The sequence below is a fragment of the Cajanus cajan genome, chromosome 11 (assembly GCF_000230855.2).
Source record: "Cajanus cajan strain Asha chromosome 11, NIPB_CcT2T_4, whole genome shotgun sequence".
Taxonomy (NCBI): domain Eukaryota; kingdom Viridiplantae; phylum Streptophyta; class Magnoliopsida; order Fabales; family Fabaceae; genus Cajanus; species Cajanus cajan.
This window is the reverse complement of record NC_138527.1, coordinates 38,467,442-38,488,031: the sequence shown is the minus strand read 5'-3', so window position 1 is coordinate 38,488,031 and position 20,590 is coordinate 38,467,442. Positions and strand designations below refer to the sequence as shown.

General features: G+C 34.2%; 3 protein-coding genes across 4 annotated transcripts; 2 read left to right on the top strand and 1 right to left on the bottom strand.

The window, feature by feature from the left end:
* The first annotated feature begins 341 nt into the window (after positions 1 to 341).
* LOC145953024 (uncharacterized) lies at positions 342 to 1,350 on the top strand. The gene is made up of 2 exons (XM_083066372.1): positions 342 to 783; positions 1,077 to 1,350. Exons 1-2 carry the CDS (start codon positions 342 to 344, stop codon positions 1,112 to 1,114), a joined length of 480 nt encoding a protein of 159 aa, XP_082922498.1. The 3' UTR covers positions 1,115 to 1,350.
* A 9,044-nt stretch (positions 1,351 to 10,394) lies between these two features.
* LOC109800821 (succinate dehydrogenase [ubiquinone] flavoprotein subunit, mitochondrial) lies at positions 10,395 to 16,918 on the top strand. 2 transcript variants are annotated; one of them, XM_083066203.1, is made up of 16 exons: positions 10,395 to 10,677; positions 10,787 to 10,954; positions 11,598 to 11,685; positions 11,981 to 12,127; positions 12,212 to 12,352; positions 12,599 to 12,684; positions 12,777 to 12,869; positions 12,960 to 13,023; positions 13,143 to 13,286; positions 13,615 to 13,802; positions 14,449 to 14,623; positions 14,708 to 14,878; positions 15,002 to 15,071; positions 15,162 to 15,282; positions 15,361 to 15,398; positions 15,493 to 16,625. In XM_083066203.1, the coding sequence occupies exons 1-16, from the start codon at positions 10,582 to 10,584 to the stop codon at positions 15,563 to 15,565; spliced, it is 1,863 nt and encodes a 620-aa protein (XP_082922329.1). In that variant the 5' UTR covers positions 10,395 to 10,581; the 3' UTR covers positions 15,566 to 16,625. The 2 variants fall into 2 exon arrangements, with proteins under 2 accessions (XP_082922329.1, XP_020217301.1); XM_020361712.3 differs by having other exon boundaries at positions 10,400 to 10,677; positions 16,558 to 16,918.
* A 2,354-nt stretch (positions 16,919 to 19,272) lies between these two features.
* Positions 19,273 to 20,185, bottom strand: LOC109801401 (late embryogenesis abundant protein). The gene is made up of 3 exons (XM_020362457.3): positions 19,878 to 20,185; positions 19,662 to 19,795; positions 19,273 to 19,554 (listed from the first exon to the last, which is right to left on the bottom strand). Exons 1-3 carry the CDS (start codon positions 20,033 to 20,035, stop codon positions 19,478 to 19,480), a joined length of 369 nt encoding a protein of 122 aa, XP_020218046.1. The 5' UTR covers positions 20,036 to 20,185; the 3' UTR covers positions 19,273 to 19,477.
* Between the last annotated feature and the right edge of the window lie 405 nt (positions 20,186 to 20,590).

Here is a 20,590-nt window from a genome sequence, read left to right as displayed (position 1 = left end):
CACGCCTAGCAAATTGGTGTTTCAAAATTATTTATCAAGACTAAATATGTCGTACTTTATTCTTGTTTAGTTTATCCGTTGGAAGGGGAGGTTTTGCAATGTGGGAGTATTAGGATAAGATTCATTTGCTGTTTTGATATTGTTAATCTGATAATAAATAGTTTGTTAGTTAATTTTACTGATAAGATTGATTTGTTAGAATTTGTTTTATTTGATTGTAATTCTGTTACGATCATTCTATATAATGACTGTTTTCATAAATAATAAAGTCAAGCTGCAGATTCACAGCAACTTCTATTATGGTATCAAGAGCTTGACGATCCTAAAATTATTTTTTCGTTATGTCTTCTACAACACATCCACTTCCTACAGTTAATCGCATTTTTGCTATGGTTACTCAAGAGGAATCACATAAAGCTATTGTTCATTCTTCCGAGAACCCTGTAGACGCGTTAGGTTGTGCCGCCACCACTAATATACCCACAAATACATCTAAGCTACACATTACCTGTACTCATTGTAGACGTCTTAATCATGATGTTTCTCGTTGTTACAAACTCCATGGCTACCCCGATCGCCCTCCTGTTGGTCGCGGCCGTGGATGTGGTCGCACTTCGACAGGACGCTCTGCTTCCGCTTCTGCTCATGCCACTCAATCTGGTGCATCTTCCGATGATAGTGGCCCCTCCAAACCTTTATCAATTATTGATTTTACTCCTGAAATGCTTCAACGGTTGATGTCAATCGCTGTTTCCTCCAAAACGCCCACTGAAAAATTATGTGGTACAGTATCTTCCAAACACTCTTGGCTTCTTGACAGTGGGGCTTCCCAACATATGACTGGGACTGTCTCTCTTCTCTCTAACATACGCACCATCCCTCCTTGTTCAATAGGCTTACCCAATGGTGATCGTACTCTTGCAATTCAATGCGGGGATGTTAGACTTACATCTTTGTTGCTACTTACCAATGTTCTTTACGTGTCGTCTCTTACGTGCAACCTGATTTCTATCTCTCAAATGCTACACTCCAATGACTGCATGGATGTATTTAATAATTCTAATTGTTTTTTACAGGACCAACAGACGAGGAGGACGATTGGACAGGGTGTTGAGCATGAAGGGGTGTATGTACTTTGCCAATCAATTTCTGTAAATGTGACTCATGGTTCCTCTTCTTTCAATTTGTGGCATCGATGCTTGGGACATCCTTCTCAACATTATTTGGATTTGCTGCCATTTGTTTCTGGTTCAAATAAAATAGTTTCCTGCGATGTGTGTTGTAGAGCCAAACAAACACGCTATTCATTCCCTATCAATAAAACGCATAGTTTGCACTTCTTTGATTTAATCCATTGTGATTTATGGGGACCATATAGAACTGTTTCTGCATCTGGTGCTCATTACTTTCTAACTATTTTTGGATGATTTCAGTCGTCATGTATGGGTTTATCTTTTACGTGACAAGCATGAGGCATGTTCTACGTTAATAAAATTTATTACAATGATGCAAACTCAATTTAATTCCATGGTTAAAAGGGTTCAAACTGATAATGGGACTGAATTTGTTTCTACCCATCTGCGTTCTTTCTTTGAAAACCGTGGCATTATTCAACAATTATCATGTACATATACGCCACAACAGAATGGTAGAGTCGAACGACGTCATCGTCATATTCTTAATGTGGCTCGTGCCTTGCGATTTGATGGACATCTTCCTATTGACTTGTGGGGTGAATGTATTCTCTCAGCTGCTCATTTGATTAACCGAACTCCCACTAAATTGCTCAATGGAAAATGTCCCTATGAAGTACTTCATGATACTCCACCCAGTTATGACCATATTAGGGTCCTTGGTTGTTTGTGTTATGCTACAATTTTGCCTAAACCGTTTGATAAGTTTGTTGCACGCTCGCAAAAATGTGTTTTTGTAGGCTACCCATCTAACAAAAAGGGTTGGAAGGTGTTTAATTTAGATACAAAGGAGATTTTTGTCTCTCGTGATGTTAAATTTTTTGAGGATGAATTTCCATTTGCATCACCTACCACGGACATTCCTCCAGCTCCCATACATCCTACTTCCACATCTATGATTTTGTATGAACCACATGATACTCGTACTTCCTCTTCAGATGTTGCACCTTTACCTGATCCAGAGTCTGTTGAAAGGGGGAGTTCTGTTGATACTTCATCTCCATCTTCCATGCCTCTTCGACGTACAAGTAGATCTCATCGACCACTGGCACATCTTAAAGACTATTATTGTCGCAATGCTACTACACCCTCTTCTACTACCACTCTATCTAGCATTCCCTCAGGTATTCTTTATCCTATTGAGCACTTTGTTACTAATCATAATTTTTCCTCACAACACCAAAAATTCTTAGCGGTTGTTAGTAACACCATTGAGCCACGTTCGTTTAAAGAAGCCATGAAGGATCCACTTTGGCAACAAGCTATGAAACTTGAAATTCAGGCTCTTGAGAATAACCACACTTGGGTTGTCACTTCTCTCCCTCCAGGAAAGAAAGCAATTTCTTGTAAGTGGATTTTTTGAATCAAGTATCATTCTGACGGCTCTATAGAAAGATACAAAGCTAGATTAGTTATTGCAGGTAATAACCAAATTGAAGGAGAAGATTATAATGAAACCTTTGCTCCTGTTGCAAAAATGGTGAGTGTACGCACTTTTCTTTCTGTAGCTGTTGCAAAAGGATGGGATGTTCATAATGCTTTTCTCCACAGAGATCTTGAAGAAGAAGTGTATATGCGTTTTCCTCCTGGTTTTTCTATTGGTTCTCCTGGCTCTGCATGCAAATTACAACGTTCCCTTTACGGTCTCAAGCAGGCACTGCGAAATTGGTTTGCTAAACTTCGTAACTCTCTTCTTAATTTCGGATTTCAACAATCCAAAGCTGATTACACGTTGTTCACCTTCACAAGAGATCAGGATTTCGTTGCGGTTCTTATATATGTTGATGATATCCTTTTGGCCGGAAACAACAAATCTGCTTGTGATCAAGTTAAGATTCATCTTAGCTCTTGTTTCAAAATCAAGGATCTTGGCAAACTTAAATATTTTCTCAGTATTGAATTTTCTCGTAGCTCCTCTAGTATATTTTTGAGTCAACGCAAATTTGCTATGGATATCTTGCATGAATGCGGATTACTTGGGTGTAAACCTCTGATTTTCCCATGGATCAGAATCATAAATTGGCCCTTGCAGATGGTCCAGCTTACGATGATCCCACACGTTATCGACGTCTTGTAGGTCGCCTTCTTTATCTTACCATTACTCGACCTGAGTTGAGTTATGTTGTACATACACTTTCTCAATTTCTTCAACATCCGCTCCAAGAACATTATGATGCAGTGTTGCGAGTCCTGCGTTATATCAAGGGTAATCCAAGTCAATGACTACTTATCCGTTCCACTTGTCATCTTCATCTTCGTGCATATTGCGATTCTGATTGGGCAAGTTGTCCTATTACTCGACGATCCATCACTGGCTACTTTATCACACTCGGTCAATCCCCTATTTCATGGAAATCTAAGAAGCAACGCACCATTTCTCGTTCCTCTGCTGAAGCCGAATATCGTTCCATGGCAACTGCCACTTCTAAACTACTATGGATCAAAGCTTTTCTGCAAGATCTTGGTGTCTCTCATTCCATGCCAATGACACTATATTGTGATAGTCAATCTGCTATTCATATTGCTTCTAATCCAGTTTTTCATGAAAGAACAAAACACATTGAACTCGACTTTCATTTTGTTCGAAAACATGTGTTGTCCAAAACTATTTCCACACAACACATTCGGACTGATTCCCAACTTGCAGATATTCTAACTAAAGCTCTCGGTAGAAAGCAGTTTCAATTTTTATTGTCCAAGTTGGGCATTTCCTCCCTCCATGCTCCAACTTGAGGTGAAGTATTAGGATAAGATTCATCTGTTTTGATATTGTTAATCTGATAACAAATAGTTTGTTTGTTAATTTTACTGATAAGATTGATTTGTTAGAATTTGTTTTATTTAATTGTAATTCTGTTACGGTCATTCTATATAATGACTGTTTTCATAAATAATAGAGTCAGGCTTTAGATTCACAGCAACTTCCATTAGGGAGGTAGTTTAATTTGTTGTTGGGTAGCTAGTGGCTATGAATGAATGCTGTAACGGGGTTTCATGAGAATAAGTGTATACAAGATTAAAATTTTGGATATAAGTCGAAACCATTTCTATGGTAGGAGAATCATAAACTAGAACCAAAATACAATGTGAACTTTTTGCATGAGGCGTTAAGATTCAGTAACGAAGGGGACTCTTTGACTTTGGTGTAACGTGATTAATTAAGTAGACAGCAAAAGAGGAATTCATGAAGGTCCCACTCGAGGCTCCTCCATTCATCGGCATTCAGAATGTCGGGCACTCACCCCTTTTTTTTTTTCTTCTTTTTTAATATTTTTTTAATTTATTATTCACATGCATGCTATGCTGGATTCATGAATCCAGTTATGTACTTATCTTTATAATATTCAGTTTCATTTTTATACTAGGAAGAGTTTATTGTGTAACAGAAACTATTATAGTAGTCATGATCGATAATCAACTACCAAAAACTCAAAAGATGCAGGAACAAATTGAACAAACTCGATTTTTTTTTTCTTTCCTTTTCTTGTTCTCTTTATTTATGGCGTATAACATCTTGACAGGCCATAAAATTAGTCTTTTACCTATCGTTAATCAAATGAAGAAAATATTCAGGGCATTCAGTCTATACATCATTTTCATCAAGAAAATGCCACATGCCGATAAATTTGTATAAATGTTTGACACGGAACAACGTGTTTGTATGTGAAGAAGAGTTGATAGAAATAATGGGTGGCTACAGATAGTCTTCGCCAATTTGTATTATCTACAAATTTGCTTTCATTGAAAAACAGATTTTGCACAAATAAACTCAAAACACTTAATTAAGCTTTGTCACTCGTAAAAGTGATGTTAAATAGTTCTCTCTATGTAGTATTTGACACGAAGTAAGAGTTTTTTTCGTTCATAATTATTGTTAACTGATTCGAACATGATTGTCGTTTTTCTAAAAAAAAATCTCATACAAATGATGTTAGTTGGCACACATATACTGCGTCTACTAGATGGTGACTAGGATATGTAGTACATGTTCTGAATTCTGTAAAAAAAATGTGGTTAAAGTCAACGTTGAAGTAACAAATGATATTAAAATTTACTTATTTAGCAAGTATCTCCATGCCTTAATCGTAAATAGTGGCAGGGTTCTTGTCAGGTTACTTTTGCCATGTAGCGTCTTTGTTAGGTTAAGTTTCGCTTTCTGATCGTATTGATATGTCTTGGTCCTCTCTTTAATTTCAATATCTGTGGCCTATGGGGCTGCACGCTATTACGGATCCAAACGGGATTCTTCGAAAGATGATAAATACGTAGTTCTCGGTGTCACAGAAAAAGTTAATTTGGAAGGAAAAAAAGGGTAAAAGAGGTTTTGAATTAGGGACACTATAAACCGTCTTCTTCAACTATATATAAAAAGCCAAAAATTGGCTGTTTCGTGCGTCCAACTTTCAGGTTAAATAGTTATCAAATTTAGAAAAGATCGACACTGTTTGTTTTCTAACGTGGTACACAAAATATCCAGCCTAACAAAAACAACGTGGATGGGGATGATCGTCAATAATCACGCAAGGAAGAAAACAACCATTGCTTCGCTCAAAATCAAAACAAATAGTGTTCATCGACAAATCCATGGTCTCGTGGATATAATCAATTATATTATACATATTACATAGTTTCATCAGTTAGTTGCATGTTAGTTGTTTTCAGTTGCATGCCTTTGGACACTTTGGCTTTCAATTTGTTTCACGTATCCGTATCCGATACGTATCCGACACGATATTCTTGGATACTTCACCAATACGTGTCAATGAAATATCCTAGTCTTTAAAAATATTATAAAAGTTTTATTCAATTTTGATACTTTCAGATACTTCACTGATACTTATTAGTGATAATATCAATAAAGTGTTCAAATTTTTGAAAAATCATAAAATATCCATTACAGCTAAATAAGATATATAAACATGTTTAATATAGAAACATAGAATTATTGGTTCTTGATGAACTGTAAATGAAAATTATCTTCTATATAGATAATTTTAAGAAAGAAATGAAATTGATAATATTATTTCTATTTGTAAACAATAATAAAAAATTTATGATGAAATGATTTAAAATTTATTTACTTTTAATAGTGTACAATAAGTATGTTTTTAATTTAGATTTGCAAAATAACAATTATATATTTAATATTTACAAATTTTGATCAAAATTACAAGTACACATTTATTATATTATATGAACATTAATATATATGATGACACGTATCTTATAAATATTGTATCTTATATATTTTTAAATAATCGTATCGCCGTATCGGATACGTGTCGTATCCGATACGCGTATCGTATCGGTGCACCATAGATTGTTAGCAATTTGCCATATAAATGATAATTAATTAGCATTGCCTCAAAGGGTTTATGACTTTGTATTCCAATGCTTCCGTGTGTTTAGTTGCAAAATGCAATGATATTATTAGTAGCTAAGGTGAGGCACGACAAAGGTCCATGATGTAAGGCATAATGGGATAGGGTGTTTTTGTTCTTACTCATCATAACCGCATAAGGGTTTTGTGAATTGACACCTAAGAAATTGTGGTATATATTCTTTCCTATGTGGTTCAATAATTCTTGGATTTACAGCAAGTGTATAGAGACTTTTGGCCCCAACAAAATGTGATTTAAGGGCACTTTAGATCTATATATGATGACAAAAACAAAATCTAGATGTGGTTCAGTAGTAGATGTTCCAAAGCGGAAGATTAAGTGAATGATGGACAATGGATTATTTTTGTGGAGATGATGACATGATTTCAAAAATTCTCTGAATAATATATCTTTTGATTTAAAGTTAGTTTGGCTTCAACTTCGTCCGAACAGAAATGTTTTTTGATTAACTTATTTGAGTCTAAAGTTTTTAATGATTCTTTTGGGAAAAAATTGCAAAATGATATTCCTCCGCTATTAATCATTGAGTAATGAATACTGAGCATATTATTCCATAAAATTTAATATTAAAATATCAAAATTTTAAATATATTAAAAATATATTTTAATAATTCTACTAACTAATGAATATAATAAATTTGAATATATTATTCCAATTCAATAATATAAATGAAAAAATATAAATACATAAAGGTTTGTATATGGAAAATTTTTATTTTAAAGGATATGAAGTTAGAATCAATTATTTATTAAAAGATTAAAAAATTTATTAACTTTATTTTCTTTATTTAAATTTGATTATTTTCATTTATGTTTTCTTTATTAATTGTATTATTTTTTAAAAATTCATATTGTCCTTTAAAATCTAATAAAATCCTTTCAAATCTTAAAATACAAATTCATTAAAATTCATATTACAAAATCTTGATTAGAAAAGTCTTTTAAAAAAAATTATATCCTTATAAAGTTATTAAATTTTTCAAAGTTTTTTAAAAATTTATCAGACATTTTTGTGCTAAAACAAACTTATGATATTTCAATTAAATATACTCCCTTAAATTTTTATCAGATTTTACTCTACAATTCACTTCCATCTCATTTTTTTCTTTCTATATTTTTTTATTATATCACGTATTACATTACACATGTATCTCTTTTTTTATTATTAATTTTTCTCCCTATCTCTCCCCTCCCTCCATCCCAATGGGGTGTACTTGGATGTAAACTCCTTATTTATTAAACACGAATTATTATCTTGTGTGAAAATAATTTTAAGAATTGTTTTCAATGAGAAGATTTTTAAAGATTTTTTTAATTTTTTATTCATTCAATTTTTATTTATTATAATTATTTATAAATTAAATTTTAATATTTAAAAATAAATTATCAAAAAATAAAAATATTTTGTACTTCAATATAAATTATTTATTATAAATTTAAAATAATTTAAATATTTAGAAGTATCTAAATATATAAATTTTAAATATAATATATATATATATATATATATACATTCAAACATAATATTTATTTATATAATTTATTATAAATTTTAATTACATATAATAAATATTTAACATGTACATTACACATAGTAAAATACTAGTTTTTCTAAATCATTCAATAACAATTTACACTTTTTTTTGTCTTAACTTATGGAAATAAGTAAAACATTGAAAATTGGGTCTTGGGAGGCCGTTCTCTACTCGGCCTAGGCCAGGCCTTTGTTAAAATACCTGGACTTATTGGCTGGACCCCCTTAAAACTCATAGGTAGATGATAAACACACCTCCACTCTCGTATAAACACACCCTCTTTTTAAAAAAAATATATAAAATGTCTAAATTACCCTTAAAAAAATAAAATTCCTAAACTTACACCTCCCTTCCCCGTACCCCCCGTTCCCCGCCCCCTTCCCCGCACCCCCACACCCCACACCCCCTTCCACTTGTGATTTGTGGCGGTTATTTTGGCAGTTTCTGGCGGTTAAAAACCGCCACAAATTGCATTACCCGCGTTTAACCGCCAGATCTACGATCCACACAAATATAATGTCAAACAAAAAGTATTGTTTAGCAACACAGATCAAAAGGAAAAGTGTACTTGCCTCCTCTACAACCAGCACCTCTTGAGCCATATCCAAGTTCTGGAGGAATCTTCAGTGTACGTTTCCCTCCTATGTTAGGAAAAAGTAAACAATTTCACCTGGGCATGTCATAAAAAATGAATTCCACTGATAAAAAAAGTACCTGCAAGCATGGGGGGAACTCCATCACCTCCTAAAATGCCTTCATCCCAACCTTTAATGACCTATTTGGTTCATGGATAACTTTTAATTCCTGAACATGAGAACTCTATAATATGACTTACTTATGACAGGTAGCGCTCATTAAATAAACATGAAAATTTACTCTATGATTTTCATTAACAATTCTTAAGAAGCAATCCCAAATGGGGATCCACCCAAATGGAAATTTACTCTATGGTTTTCATTTACAAAATGTCCATCCCAAATGGTTTTTGGCGGTCGTAGATCCGGTGGTTAAATGCGGGTAATGCAATTTGTGGCAGTTTTTAACCGCCAGAAACTGCCACAAATCACAAGTGGAAGGGGGTGTGGGGTGTGGGGGTGCGGGGAAGGGGGGTGTGGGGTGCGGGGAAGAGGGGTGTGGGGAACGGGGGTACGGGGAAGGGAGGTGTAAGTTTAGGAATTTTATTTTTTTTAAGGGTAATTTAGACATTATATATATATATTTTTTTAAAAGGGGGTATGTTTATACGAGAGTGGAGGTGTGTTTATCATCTGCCAAACTCATATCACGAATTAAATTCTAGCCCAGCCCATTCAATTTCGTAAACCCCTTCTGACATTTTAGAAAACAAATTACTTGTTCAAACAAAATGTTGGCTGATGATAAGAAATTAGAGGTGTATATATCATCAGCCCAAAATGTTTTGTTGTACGGTTTATTGGCTCATGATATACACTTCCTTTTTTTTTTATAAGTACATCTCCTTTATTTTTTTTAAAAAAATTATTAAATATTGTAAACTTTTTTTAATTTTTTTAATTTTACACCTCCAACTTTTAATTTGTTACTTTTTTCTTCTTTTTCACATACTTTTTTTTTTCTCTTTTAGTTTTCACATGTTACCAAAATAGGTGTAGTGAAAGAAAGGTAAAGGGGTGCATGTAAAAATTGAAAAAAAGAAGAAAGATATGTGAAAAAAAAGTACTAAATTAAATATTGTGGATGTAAAATTAAAAATAAAAAATAAAAAATTAAGAATATTTTAAAATTTTAAATTTTTTTTTAAAAAGAAGTGTACTTATAAAAAAAAGGAGGTGCATATATCATGAACCGATTTTATTTCATGGAGGCAACTATTATAGACCAAGATTTAGCCCAATCAGGGCCCAATAACCACGTGAGGGTTTGACCCAAATAACATAACAAATTAAGCACACCATGTCAAAAAAGTTAACCACAGTTATGAAAGATAACCATGTAACGACTTAACAAAGAAAATAGACATATAAAGTGAAAATAGTAATAATAATGACTATTTTTCTATTTTTTCACCAGGACACTTTAGTATTTACATTTATCATGAAATAAGAGGAAATAAAGTCTCTTTTATTTATTGAAAATTAAAAAGTGATTAAATAGTTTTGAGTTCATTTTAATAAATTTGAACCTAATTAATGAAGTGTCTTCCTCGCATTTGTCGTAGGTTGTGTGGCAGTGTAAATCTAATTAGCAGTTAATTAAGAGTTGAGGAAGGTGAAATTAAATAGTAAATAGGTCCGGTGTTGTGTGTGTGCAGCACGTGTTTGCAATCAAAGCATCGTTCGCCGTGAGAAGCGAAAGCGAATCCAAGAAGAGTGGGAGGCACACGCACGACGCACTCACTCGGAATCTCCAATCTCTAATCGGAGACAAATCGACTTCGCCACAGACAACTAGAGTGAGCCTCGTACGGAAATGTGGCGCTGCATCGCTCGCGGACTTCGTGGACCTGCCTCCACCAGATCCACCCCCAACCACCCACTCCGATCTCACCTTTCTAGATTCTTCTCTGTATAAACCCTCTCCCTCTCCTTTTAATCGCTTCAATGTCCAATTTTATTTCATCCTTTTCTGTCTGTTGTATCCTTTGTTACTGAATCGCTTTTTCTCTCTTCTGCAGAGTGGGGTGAACTCTTCCTACACCGTGGTCGACCATACTTACGACGCCGTCGTCGTGGGTGCTGGTGGCGCCGGATTGAGGGCTGCTATTGGGCTTTCGGAACATGGCTTCAATACTGCTTGTATCACCAAGCTCTTCCCAACTCGTTCGCACACTGTTGCAGCTCAGGTATGAATCAGGTTTCGCTGACACCTTTTTGTCTCGCATTGCTATTATGACTATTTGTTCTATTCGGTCTTTTGGTTGTTGTATTTGGTGTAAGCAGTATCCATGTGTAAAAGCTGTTCCATTCAAGTGTAATTTTAGATCAAGAAAAAGAATTTGTGATTGACTGCATGTGGGCCGTTGGATGATGAGTTCAACTAGATGAAAGCGACAGTAGCCTCTTTCAGTTGTGATATAAATTTTATGCAACTCATAGTATGTTGTTTTTTTTATGTATTTAACCCCTAACTGCAGTTTTGGGTCGCTTTGACTTTGACACCATCGCTGCTTCTCTTCGTGATTCATTCTTGTTTGGCGCTTTGTTATTATTTTGGATACATTACACTTTGGAATTGGCAAAATAATATATTGTGTATCACAATGAACGGTGATTTAATCAGCCCTCTGTCAACTGTGCTTTTAAAAAATCATTTTGAGATTATCCCATAGTATCTTCTTCTTTTCTGCTTGTTACTGTTGGTTATGATGTAAAAAGTATTGGATGATTCACCCAAGTATATTAAGTTGACACTATCATGTCAAGCATTCCACTGCTCCGTCTTGAATATGCTGGGAACACTAATTCATGGAATGAAATTCTGTATAGGGTGGTATAAATGCTGCTTTGGGAAATATGACGGAAGATGACTGGAGGTGGCACATGTATGATACTGTCAAGGGAAGTGATTGGCTAGGTATAAACTCACCCAATCTTTGAAGTTTTACATCTAGTATATTTATATCCCAAAAGAAATTGATAAATTATAAGAGTTTGTTGTTATAGATTTTCTTGCTTGTAGAGATTTAAATGTCTTAAATTTAAATTCCTTGTTTTTGTTTACCTAAAATGGAAGATGAAATTTAGCAATTTTCTATCTAAAGAAGCTTTAGGGATTTTCCTGCAAATCTATGGCCTCTTTAGGTGCTTGTGCTGGTATGTTTTTTTTTTCTTTCTTGTTTCTGAATTAATGTAAGAACTATGGCCTACAGGAGATCAGGATGCCATCCAATATATGTGTAGGGAAGCACCAAAGGCGGTCATTGAGCTAGAGAATTATGGATTACCATTTTCTCGAACAGAGGATGGAAAAATATATCAGCGTGCATTTGGTGGTCAAAGCTTAAACTATGGAAAAGGTATAAAAAGAATTTGTGTAGGTTGTTGGCCTTTTCTTTTGAGATGAAATTTAATTTTGGCATCCTTTTATTGCTATGATACAGGTGGTCAAGCTTACCGCTGTGCATGTGCTGCTGATCGAACTGGGCATGCTTTATTGCACACTCTCTATGGCCAAGCTATGAGACACAATACCCAGTTTTTTGTGGAATATTTTGCTTTGGATCTTTTAATGAATAGTGATGGTAAGTTGTTGCAGAAAACAGCTTGCTTTCACTTAATTGCAACCAATTAATTAACAATGTCTTTAGCATTCATGGCCATGGCAAATTTCCCATGTGCTTCACATTACTCGTTGCCTACATATAGTAGTTATGTTATATATTCTCAATGGTAATTGCTTTATCAAACAAGCATACAATGGTAGGAAAAGATTTTGTGACTTGGTTAATGATAAAGTTAACTAATTTCTTTCTATATTGGATAAATAGGAAGTTGCCAAGGAGTAATTGCCTTGAATATGGAGGATGGAACGCTCCATCGTTTCCAAGCTGCTTCAACGATTTTGGCCACAGGGGTAACATAACTTTCTTGTGGATGTTTGACATTGAATTTTTTTTATTGTATTTGACCTATTATGGATGGGTAAGATCTTCTATCCTGCTTCAGGGTTATGGTAGAGCATACTTTTCTGCAACCTCAGCACATACATGTACTGGAGATGGCAATGCCATGGTTGCACGTGCTGGCATTCCTCTCGAGGTCTGTTTTTCATTTTTGGTTGCTTTTTGATATTAAAACATCCTTTAGCAAAGTCTTTCATCATTCACATGATTGTCATAAATTTTGTAGGATTTGGAGTTTGTGCAATTTCACCCAACCGGTATATATGGAGCAGGTTGCCTCATCACGGAAGGTTTGTAATTCTATTTACATCTTGTGCTTGCCTTTGGTTTCACTTTACCAGCCACCTTGTCCAATTAAATTGGAATGTAGTGTTTTTCATTTTCTTATATTGATTTTTGGACCTTTTAGGTTCTCGTGGTGAAGGTGGAATTCTTAGAAATAGTGAGGGTGAGCGATTTATGGAACGATATGCCCCTACTGCAAAGGATCTTGCATCAAGGGATGTAGTTTCAAGATCAATGACTATGGAGATTCGGGAAGGTCGTGGTGTAGGTAAGCTGGCTTATACTGATTTGGCCAGGTCTTTTTAAAAAGTTTATATTAACATATATGAAGTTTGAATGCTATTAGATTGTAAGTAATTGTTGCAGCATTACTTAAAGGAAAAAAATCAATGTTAAAGCTGTATAACTTGTATGTTAAATTCTAGAGATATTTTTTTAATCTACAACTGGATGAATCATCTGATTTGGATGAAATTCATGTCCTCTTTATTCACTATATTGGAAACTGGATCATATTCATTTGTCAGTTAAGTTGGACAATTTGATGTTTTTCATTTTTTAAGTTAGATTTTATTAACTTTGGAAAGTATTTGCAGGGCCCCTGAAAGATCACATCTACCTCCACTTGAATCACTTACCCCCAGATGTGCTCAAGGAGAGACTTCCTGGTATCTCTGAAACTGCTGCTATTTTTGCTGGTGTGGACGTTACAAAGGAACCTATTCCTGTTTTGCCAACTGTACATTATAACATGGGTGGTATTCCCACAAACCATCATGGAGAGGTATAGTTAAACATGTAGTTTGAAATGAGACCTCGAATTGAATGATTCAAACATATAAAAAAGTAATGAGAAGAGAAAAAATACATGGGATAATTAATCACACTAAAATTGTTGAATTTGGAGGCAGAGATAAATAGAGGGAGATAGGATGCAATTGCTCAAGTAAAATTGATTGATTTTATAGCACTTTGGTTATGAAGAACATCTTATATAGACTCTTAATAAACTAAGTAGGAACGGCAAACTTTTTCCTAGATTGATAGTACAACATGCTACTTTGTAAGAACTAATTCCTATGGAAACTAAATGCATTTAAATTTAAAATGTGTTGTATGAACTCATACTCATTTAACATGCAATACATGAACCACACATTATTCCAACATTGTTTACTTCTATTGATTACTTGATGAATTAGTGTTCTATGCTTACTTTTCTCCAATCTCCATTCTTTTGCTTCTTTTCAGCTTTGTTCATACTCGATATTTGAGTAAAAGCACGTGTGACACTAGTAATGATAATTGTTTGGGTTTGTTTTGACAACAAAAATATTAATATTAGTTGTAACCCAAAGTGGTTATCTAATATTATTCTACTACTTATATGAAAAAATAAAACACTGATTTAATGTCATTTTGTTATGCAGGTGGTTACCATTAAAGGTGACAATCCAGATGCAGTGGTTCCTGGATTGATGGCTGCTGGGGAAACAGCCTGTGCATCAGTCCATGGCGCCAATAGGCTTGGTGCAAATTCACTTCTGGATATTGTTGTTTTTGGTAGAGCTTGTGCAAATAGAGTTGCAGAAGTCCGTAGACCAGGCAAGAATTTTTTTCCGGTTGTTGAAATAGGTTTGTGTGCCTGAAATTAGTTTTACAGAACTGTATCTGTCATTCATTTTGCAGGAGAGAAACAAAAGCCTTTAGAGAAGGATGCTGGTCAGAAAACAATTGCGTGGCTGGACAAATTGAGAAATTCAAATGGTTCGTTGCCAACCTCAAAAATTCGGTTGAATATGCAGCGAGTGATGCAAAGCAATGCTGCTGTATTCCGTACACAAGAGACCTTAGAAGAAGGTAATCCATTTTTTTGTTTTTTATCCTCCTACCAATTCCTTTTTTTTCCAACAAGGTGTGTTTTATTCATGTTGATTCTGTAAATATATATTTCTTAATCGGAACTTATCTGCTGCATTACAGGTTGTCAATTAATCGATAAAACGTGGGAGAGCTTCCATGATGTCAAGTTGGAGGACCGAAGTTTGATATGGTAAATATTTTTTAGCGAATGATAAATATTACTAATATTTCATGGGTTCTGCTTGTTCCTTTTTAAAGTATATTGGCAATGTATTCACAGGAACTCCGACTTGATTGAGACTATTGAGTTGGAAAATCTTTTGATAAATGCATGCATCACAATGCACTCTGCTGAAGCTAGGAAAGAGAGTAGAGGAGCTCATGCCCGTGAAGACTTTAAGGTTAGTTTTCTCTCATGCAAACTTGAAACCATTAACATGAATAGTGTACCTGACTATATTATGTTGTGAATTTTGCAGACTAGAGATGATGAGAACTGGATGAAACACACTGTGGGGTAAGTCATATTTTAATGTTACAGTTATTTAGTTTGCTATTTTCAAAAGCAGACTGTTGAGTATTAGAATTGAAGTTGGGTTTCTTATTTCTAGTTGGAACCTTGGTCCGCTCCGCTGGATGAAAATTGGCCCCATACTCACCCCATATCCGTGCGGGTATTCATGAATTTCTTGAATACTCACAGATATCCATGGATATTTATAATTTTTAAGAAATTAAAAAAGTTGTATTACAAATAATTTTATATTTAATGTCATTGAAATATTAAAAATAAAAATTCAATGTTAATTTTGAACTTGTATTTAACGTTAATTTTGTTGAAATAATAATAAAAATGCAAGATAATCATTAACTTAAAATACATCAATCTCACAAGTAAGTGAAAGTCTCATATCACAAAGATGAGAAAGTGTAATTTTAGGGTTATGTGGTACAAGGATAATTAGGATATTTAAGAAATATTATTAAACAGGTACCCACGGGTATGAATATCATCATATCCGCCCCTGCCCCGTTTATAAACGGGTAAAAAATTATCCGTTCTCATTATCCGCGGGTACCCAATTAGCCTATACATTTATTATTCGTAGTGAATTTTACCCGCAGATACTCGCGGATGCGGGTATTTTTGCCATTCCTAGCGGCGGTACAAGCACTCTAAGCGTGAGTGAGCTCTGTGGGACCACCATCGGATAATACTCGTAGTTTTCGCTGCAGGAGATGGGTAAACTGTGGTCCTTTGTTTGAGGGGAGGATTGTTGGGATGCAAGCAAAGTCCCACATCGTTCAAACAAGAGGATGAACATGGTTTATATACACACAATTGTCTCCATTGGTTAAGAGGTCTGTTGGGTAGTGTCCAAAAGCAAAACTGTGAGGGCTTAGGCCTAAAACGAATAATATCTCACCAATGTGGAGACATGTGTATATGTGTGGTAACCCCCCTAGTGCACAACAGATCGTATATGGTTTGATTAATCAACATATAAAATCAAGAAACCAACTATTCTAGAAGATTACGTAGGTTGTATTAATCAACGTATAGGTTGAAGATGATTATGATTGAGTTGAATTATTTACAATTACTCAATTGAGAACAAAACACTTGTGTCAATAAGTTGCTTAAGTTAGCTAAGCTTTTGTGCATTGATTTGCAGATTCTGGGAGAACGAGAAGGTCAGGTTGGATTACAGGCCAGTGCATATGAATACATTGGATGATGAGGTTGAATCATTTCCTCCCAAGGCTCGCGTGTATTAATATACTTGCTTATGGATGGCTTTGATTTGTCGTCTCAATGTTAAATGACAGGAAAAAAAAAATGCAATAAAACGTCCTAGATACGCAATTTTGATTTTTGATGATAATTGTTGCATTCATCATCAATGTTGATTGATATTCCTGGCATTCTCAAATAACACTCTGTATTTGCAGCAGAGAATAATAGCAACACAGTTCTGATAACTGTCTGTATTTGACAAGTCTTTTCGTATTTGCTATAAAGCTAAGTTGTGCATCTGCACGATTGTAGTTTTTTTATTTTCTAAAATTATGGGTTATTCTAATTTTGTTCATCTTAAAAAAGCACCGGATGGGAAAATCAAAAATGGCTTGCCAAACATAAGATGCTCTGTTCAAACGTGACTTCGAAGTCTCCTACTTGTTGCAGCTGTCATGCACAACTGTTTGAACTAAAGAAAGTGCTTCTCTGCAAGATGTTTGACGATGAGAAAATTATGAAGTATGAAATATTGTTTTTGAGGGCCATCTTTTATATTTAAATCATATATGCCTGGTTACTTGGTCGTGTCGTCAGTGTAGGCCAAAATCATGAATTACGAATTGATTCCGAACCACAATTATGATTCAAAGGCCTGAGACGTCCCACCTAAGGGCTTTCAAAGTGACGAGGTGTGGACTCATGCACGAGATTGATTTTCATGGCTACGTTGCAGTGCAAATTTATAGATTTGTCTTCCCATCGATTATGTGATTTAATATTTTAGATTTTAATTAAAAAAGTACAGGATCTAAAAAAACATTCTGAAATGAGTTTATACGAAAAACCTATTTTTTCATGACTGTTTAATTGACTTGGTTTGTTTAAGAACGTTTCTTATTGTATCGTTAGTTAACAATGTTTGGACGTGCGTATTAAAAGTGACTGTTTTCTGGTCTTGTAGATTACCTAAATCTTTTAAATCGTTTTTAAAAACGTTTTGTATTTTCAGGAATATGTTTTTTTTCTTTATCTGCAACAATCCTTCTCATTTTCCTGGTTTGCGTTGTTTTCTTTTATTAGTTCTGTGCCTTTCCAAGATTTGGGAGACTAGCATTACACTCGTACAAGTCTTTTTGGGCAATGTAATCACACGAGGTTCTTTACTTCGAGCTTCAGCATCTGAGATTCTGAGGCTATATTAAAGTAACATAACTTAGCAAGTTATTAAACCCACGAATTGAAGAACTCGAATGAAGAGAGAAGAGCGTTTGAATAGCTAGATGTGTTAATTACGATTTTTTATAAAAACACTTAAATAAATTTGAAAATAACTCATGTTCAAAACCCCCTTTATATGTAAGACGATGTAGAAATCAAATCTGAAAGGGCCACAGTTAGAGACACGAGAGACAAAATGATGGATTTAAACTGTATCCGTGCCAACACTATTGCAAAACTTAAAACAGAATAATTTATAAAAGCTTGAAAACATATAAAACCAAACCAGACAATGTGAAACTTTAACCTTCTGAAATGCTCAATCACATATACAACACTAGTCAAAGATCATATTGCAGTGGTTCAAGATAGGCACAAAATATCTTATGATGACTGCATAAATTCGAATGCGCATCTGTTAAGACTAACCATGGACATTTAGAACCTAAGTTTCACCATGCACAAATAAGTGAATAACTGTTTGTTACTGATGGCTATTGTACTCTAACCATTGGAGATCCCTCCTAGATGATAGGGCCATAATAGTTTTTTTAACCCACAACAGCACATACAAACAGATATAGTTAAAAATTAATAAATCATCTGTCCCTTTTTATAATAAGTAAAATAATTATTATATATTCTTATAGATAAAGAGAAAGAGGATTTCCTGTTTTAGTGTATGTTTTATTTGAGATAATTTTAATTTTTAAATAAAAATAAAAAACCGTTAAATAGAAATTAGAAAGATTACGAAAATCGCTATATATAATAAAGGTCATATTATTCTATTAATATGGGTAGTTAAATAGAGACACGAACTCTCACTGATAATATTTTCATGTATTATCCGTTTCAATAATAAAATTAAATAAATCTTTGTCCTAATAATAATAATTTTACTTATTATTTTTTAAGTAAAATAATCATTCCATAAAATTAACTTTTCCTCTTTTCTGTTTTCTTCAATCAAATAATTTCATTTGGCTTCAATAAAATAAATTCAGGTTTAGTGTTTATAACTTTGGTATACAAAGTTTTTCCATCAATACCGTATGGGCACTCTCGAATTATTCAAATTTACAGTTGAATTTAAACTAGCTTCCTTAAAAAAAAATTACACCCATTTCAAGGTTTTGTCTAACTCTTCTAATAACGCTGAGAGGTATCTTACTATCTTTGTTATTTTCGGGTAAACTGCCTAATAATATTATGAATATGATTTGTTTTACATTAGTTTGTTTGTCGGAGAAGAGGGTTTTTGGTGTGTCTTCTCTTTTGGAGGGAGCTTTTACAGCGGTCAAAACTATATTTGGCAATTCTTCCTAAATGTCACTTTTGATGATTCCTAAATGTCACGCAAGATTTAAAGACTTCAATAATTATCTTATTCAACGTTTATGCTCATGACAGTCACATATGAATCAAGGTCGATCACAAATTGAAAACTATATATTATAAAATGATGATGTTTGTCCATAATATGTAAACTCACTAGATGTCCATTTGCTATTATGTTATGAAATAAAGAAGATAATCTCTTTTCGCTTGTAAGTTAAAAACAAAAAAAAAGAGTAGAAAACAATAATCCACAAGGATTACATGCATATCAACCACTAATCACATAAATAACCTAGCTAATTAGTGTTGGCGCTTTTCTGGTGCCTCGCTTTTTCCTTCTCCTTCACTTCGCTTCCCTGCGTCTTGTCATAAGCTTCATGCACATATATCGCAAAAGGAGTCAGCAAAAAAGAAAAAGAAAAAGAAAACACAAGAACCAAGTATATATAAATATATACATGTTTGATAAGCAAATTAAACCTGGGTGATTTTCATGTACAGAATTCTCCGTCTGAGTCTTGTGAATGGATTGGTTTCCACCATAAATTCCACCAAACCCTTCTTCATCAGACCTCGTAGCGTACCCTTCTCCAAACGAATGAGACATCAAATCCCTTCACAGCATCAAATAATCGATTAAAAACATGGTAATTAATATTAAATCAAAATAAGATATATTTGAAGCCACGTACGTACCCCTCACTAGGCTTCTCATTCTTGTCCATGTTAGGAGCAGTGTTATCAGGTTGAGAGCAGAATCTAATCACGGAAGTTTCACGACCAAGGTTGGAAGAGAGAGAGCGAGGGAATGAAAGTGGTGGATAGGTTAAAACAGCTTTGATTGAGTGAATCATTTTTTTTTCTTTTCTATGTTATGAGATCTTATAGCAGAGGCCAGAATGGTAGTCCTATAATTTCGACGAGTGATGAATCCACAACAATGCAATTCCTATTAATTCTCTTGTGTACTTTCTATACAATACATGGTTCGGGAAAATGATAATAAAGTGTTTTCGAGACACGACATCTGGTGTGAATTGGACGCTTATAAACCCCTTGCGTGTCACGTCGAGGATGTTCATCTTTTTGCATGCGGAAAAATATATTTCAATTCAACTCTAATTTGAAGACTTTTCATTGTGGAACAACTGAGTAAACGCCACGTGCCCCTTAGGTAGCACCTGTTATATTCTGCAGGATAATTTTTTATATGTTAGTGCATTATTAGAGAAGTACGCAAGGTACGTGTATGTATGAAATAAATCGGCTATATTATATCACCCGTGACGTGAGGTAATCAAGAATTCGTGAGTTGTCTAATTAATTTGAAGTCTTGAACTGCGCAATTTTTACCTTCAGTAGTGCAAAAATGATAATAAATCTTTTTCGATAGTTTATGCAGTTATTAA

Excerpts from the sequence above, each read along its gene's own strand:
- LOC109800821 (XM_020361712.3), top strand. The coding sequence starts at position 10,582 with ATGTGGCGCTGCATCGCTCGCGGACTTCGTGGACCTGCCTCCACCAGA. Across the intron at positions 10,678-10,786 it reads ACCTTTCTAGATTCTTCTCT|AGTGGGGTGAACTCTTCCTA; the intron begins GTATAAACCCTC and ends TCTCTTCTGCAG. Across the intron at positions 15,072-15,161 it reads GAGGACCGAAGTTTGATATG|GAACTCCGACTTGATTGAGA; the intron begins GTAAATATTTTT and ends ATGTATTCACAG.
- LOC145953024 (XM_083066372.1), top strand. The coding sequence starts at position 342 with ATGTCTTCTACAACACATCCACTTCCTACAGTTAATCGCATTTTTGCT. Across the intron at positions 784-1,076 it reads GCCCACTGAAAAATTATGTG|GACCAACAGACGAGGAGGAC; the intron begins GTACAGTATCTT and ends TGTTTTTTACAG.
- LOC109801401 (XM_020362457.3), bottom strand. The coding sequence starts at position 20,035 with ATGATTCACTCAATCAAAGCTGTTTTAACCTATCCACCACTTTCATTC. Across the intron at positions 19,796-19,877 it reads AATGAGAAGCCTAGTGAGGG|GGATTTGATGTCTCATTCGT; the intron begins GTACGTACGTGG and ends GATGCTGTGAAG. Across the intron at positions 19,555-19,661 it reads TGTACATGAAAATCACCCAG|CTTATGACAAGACGCAGGGA; the intron begins GTTTAATTTGCT and ends ATGTGCATGAAG.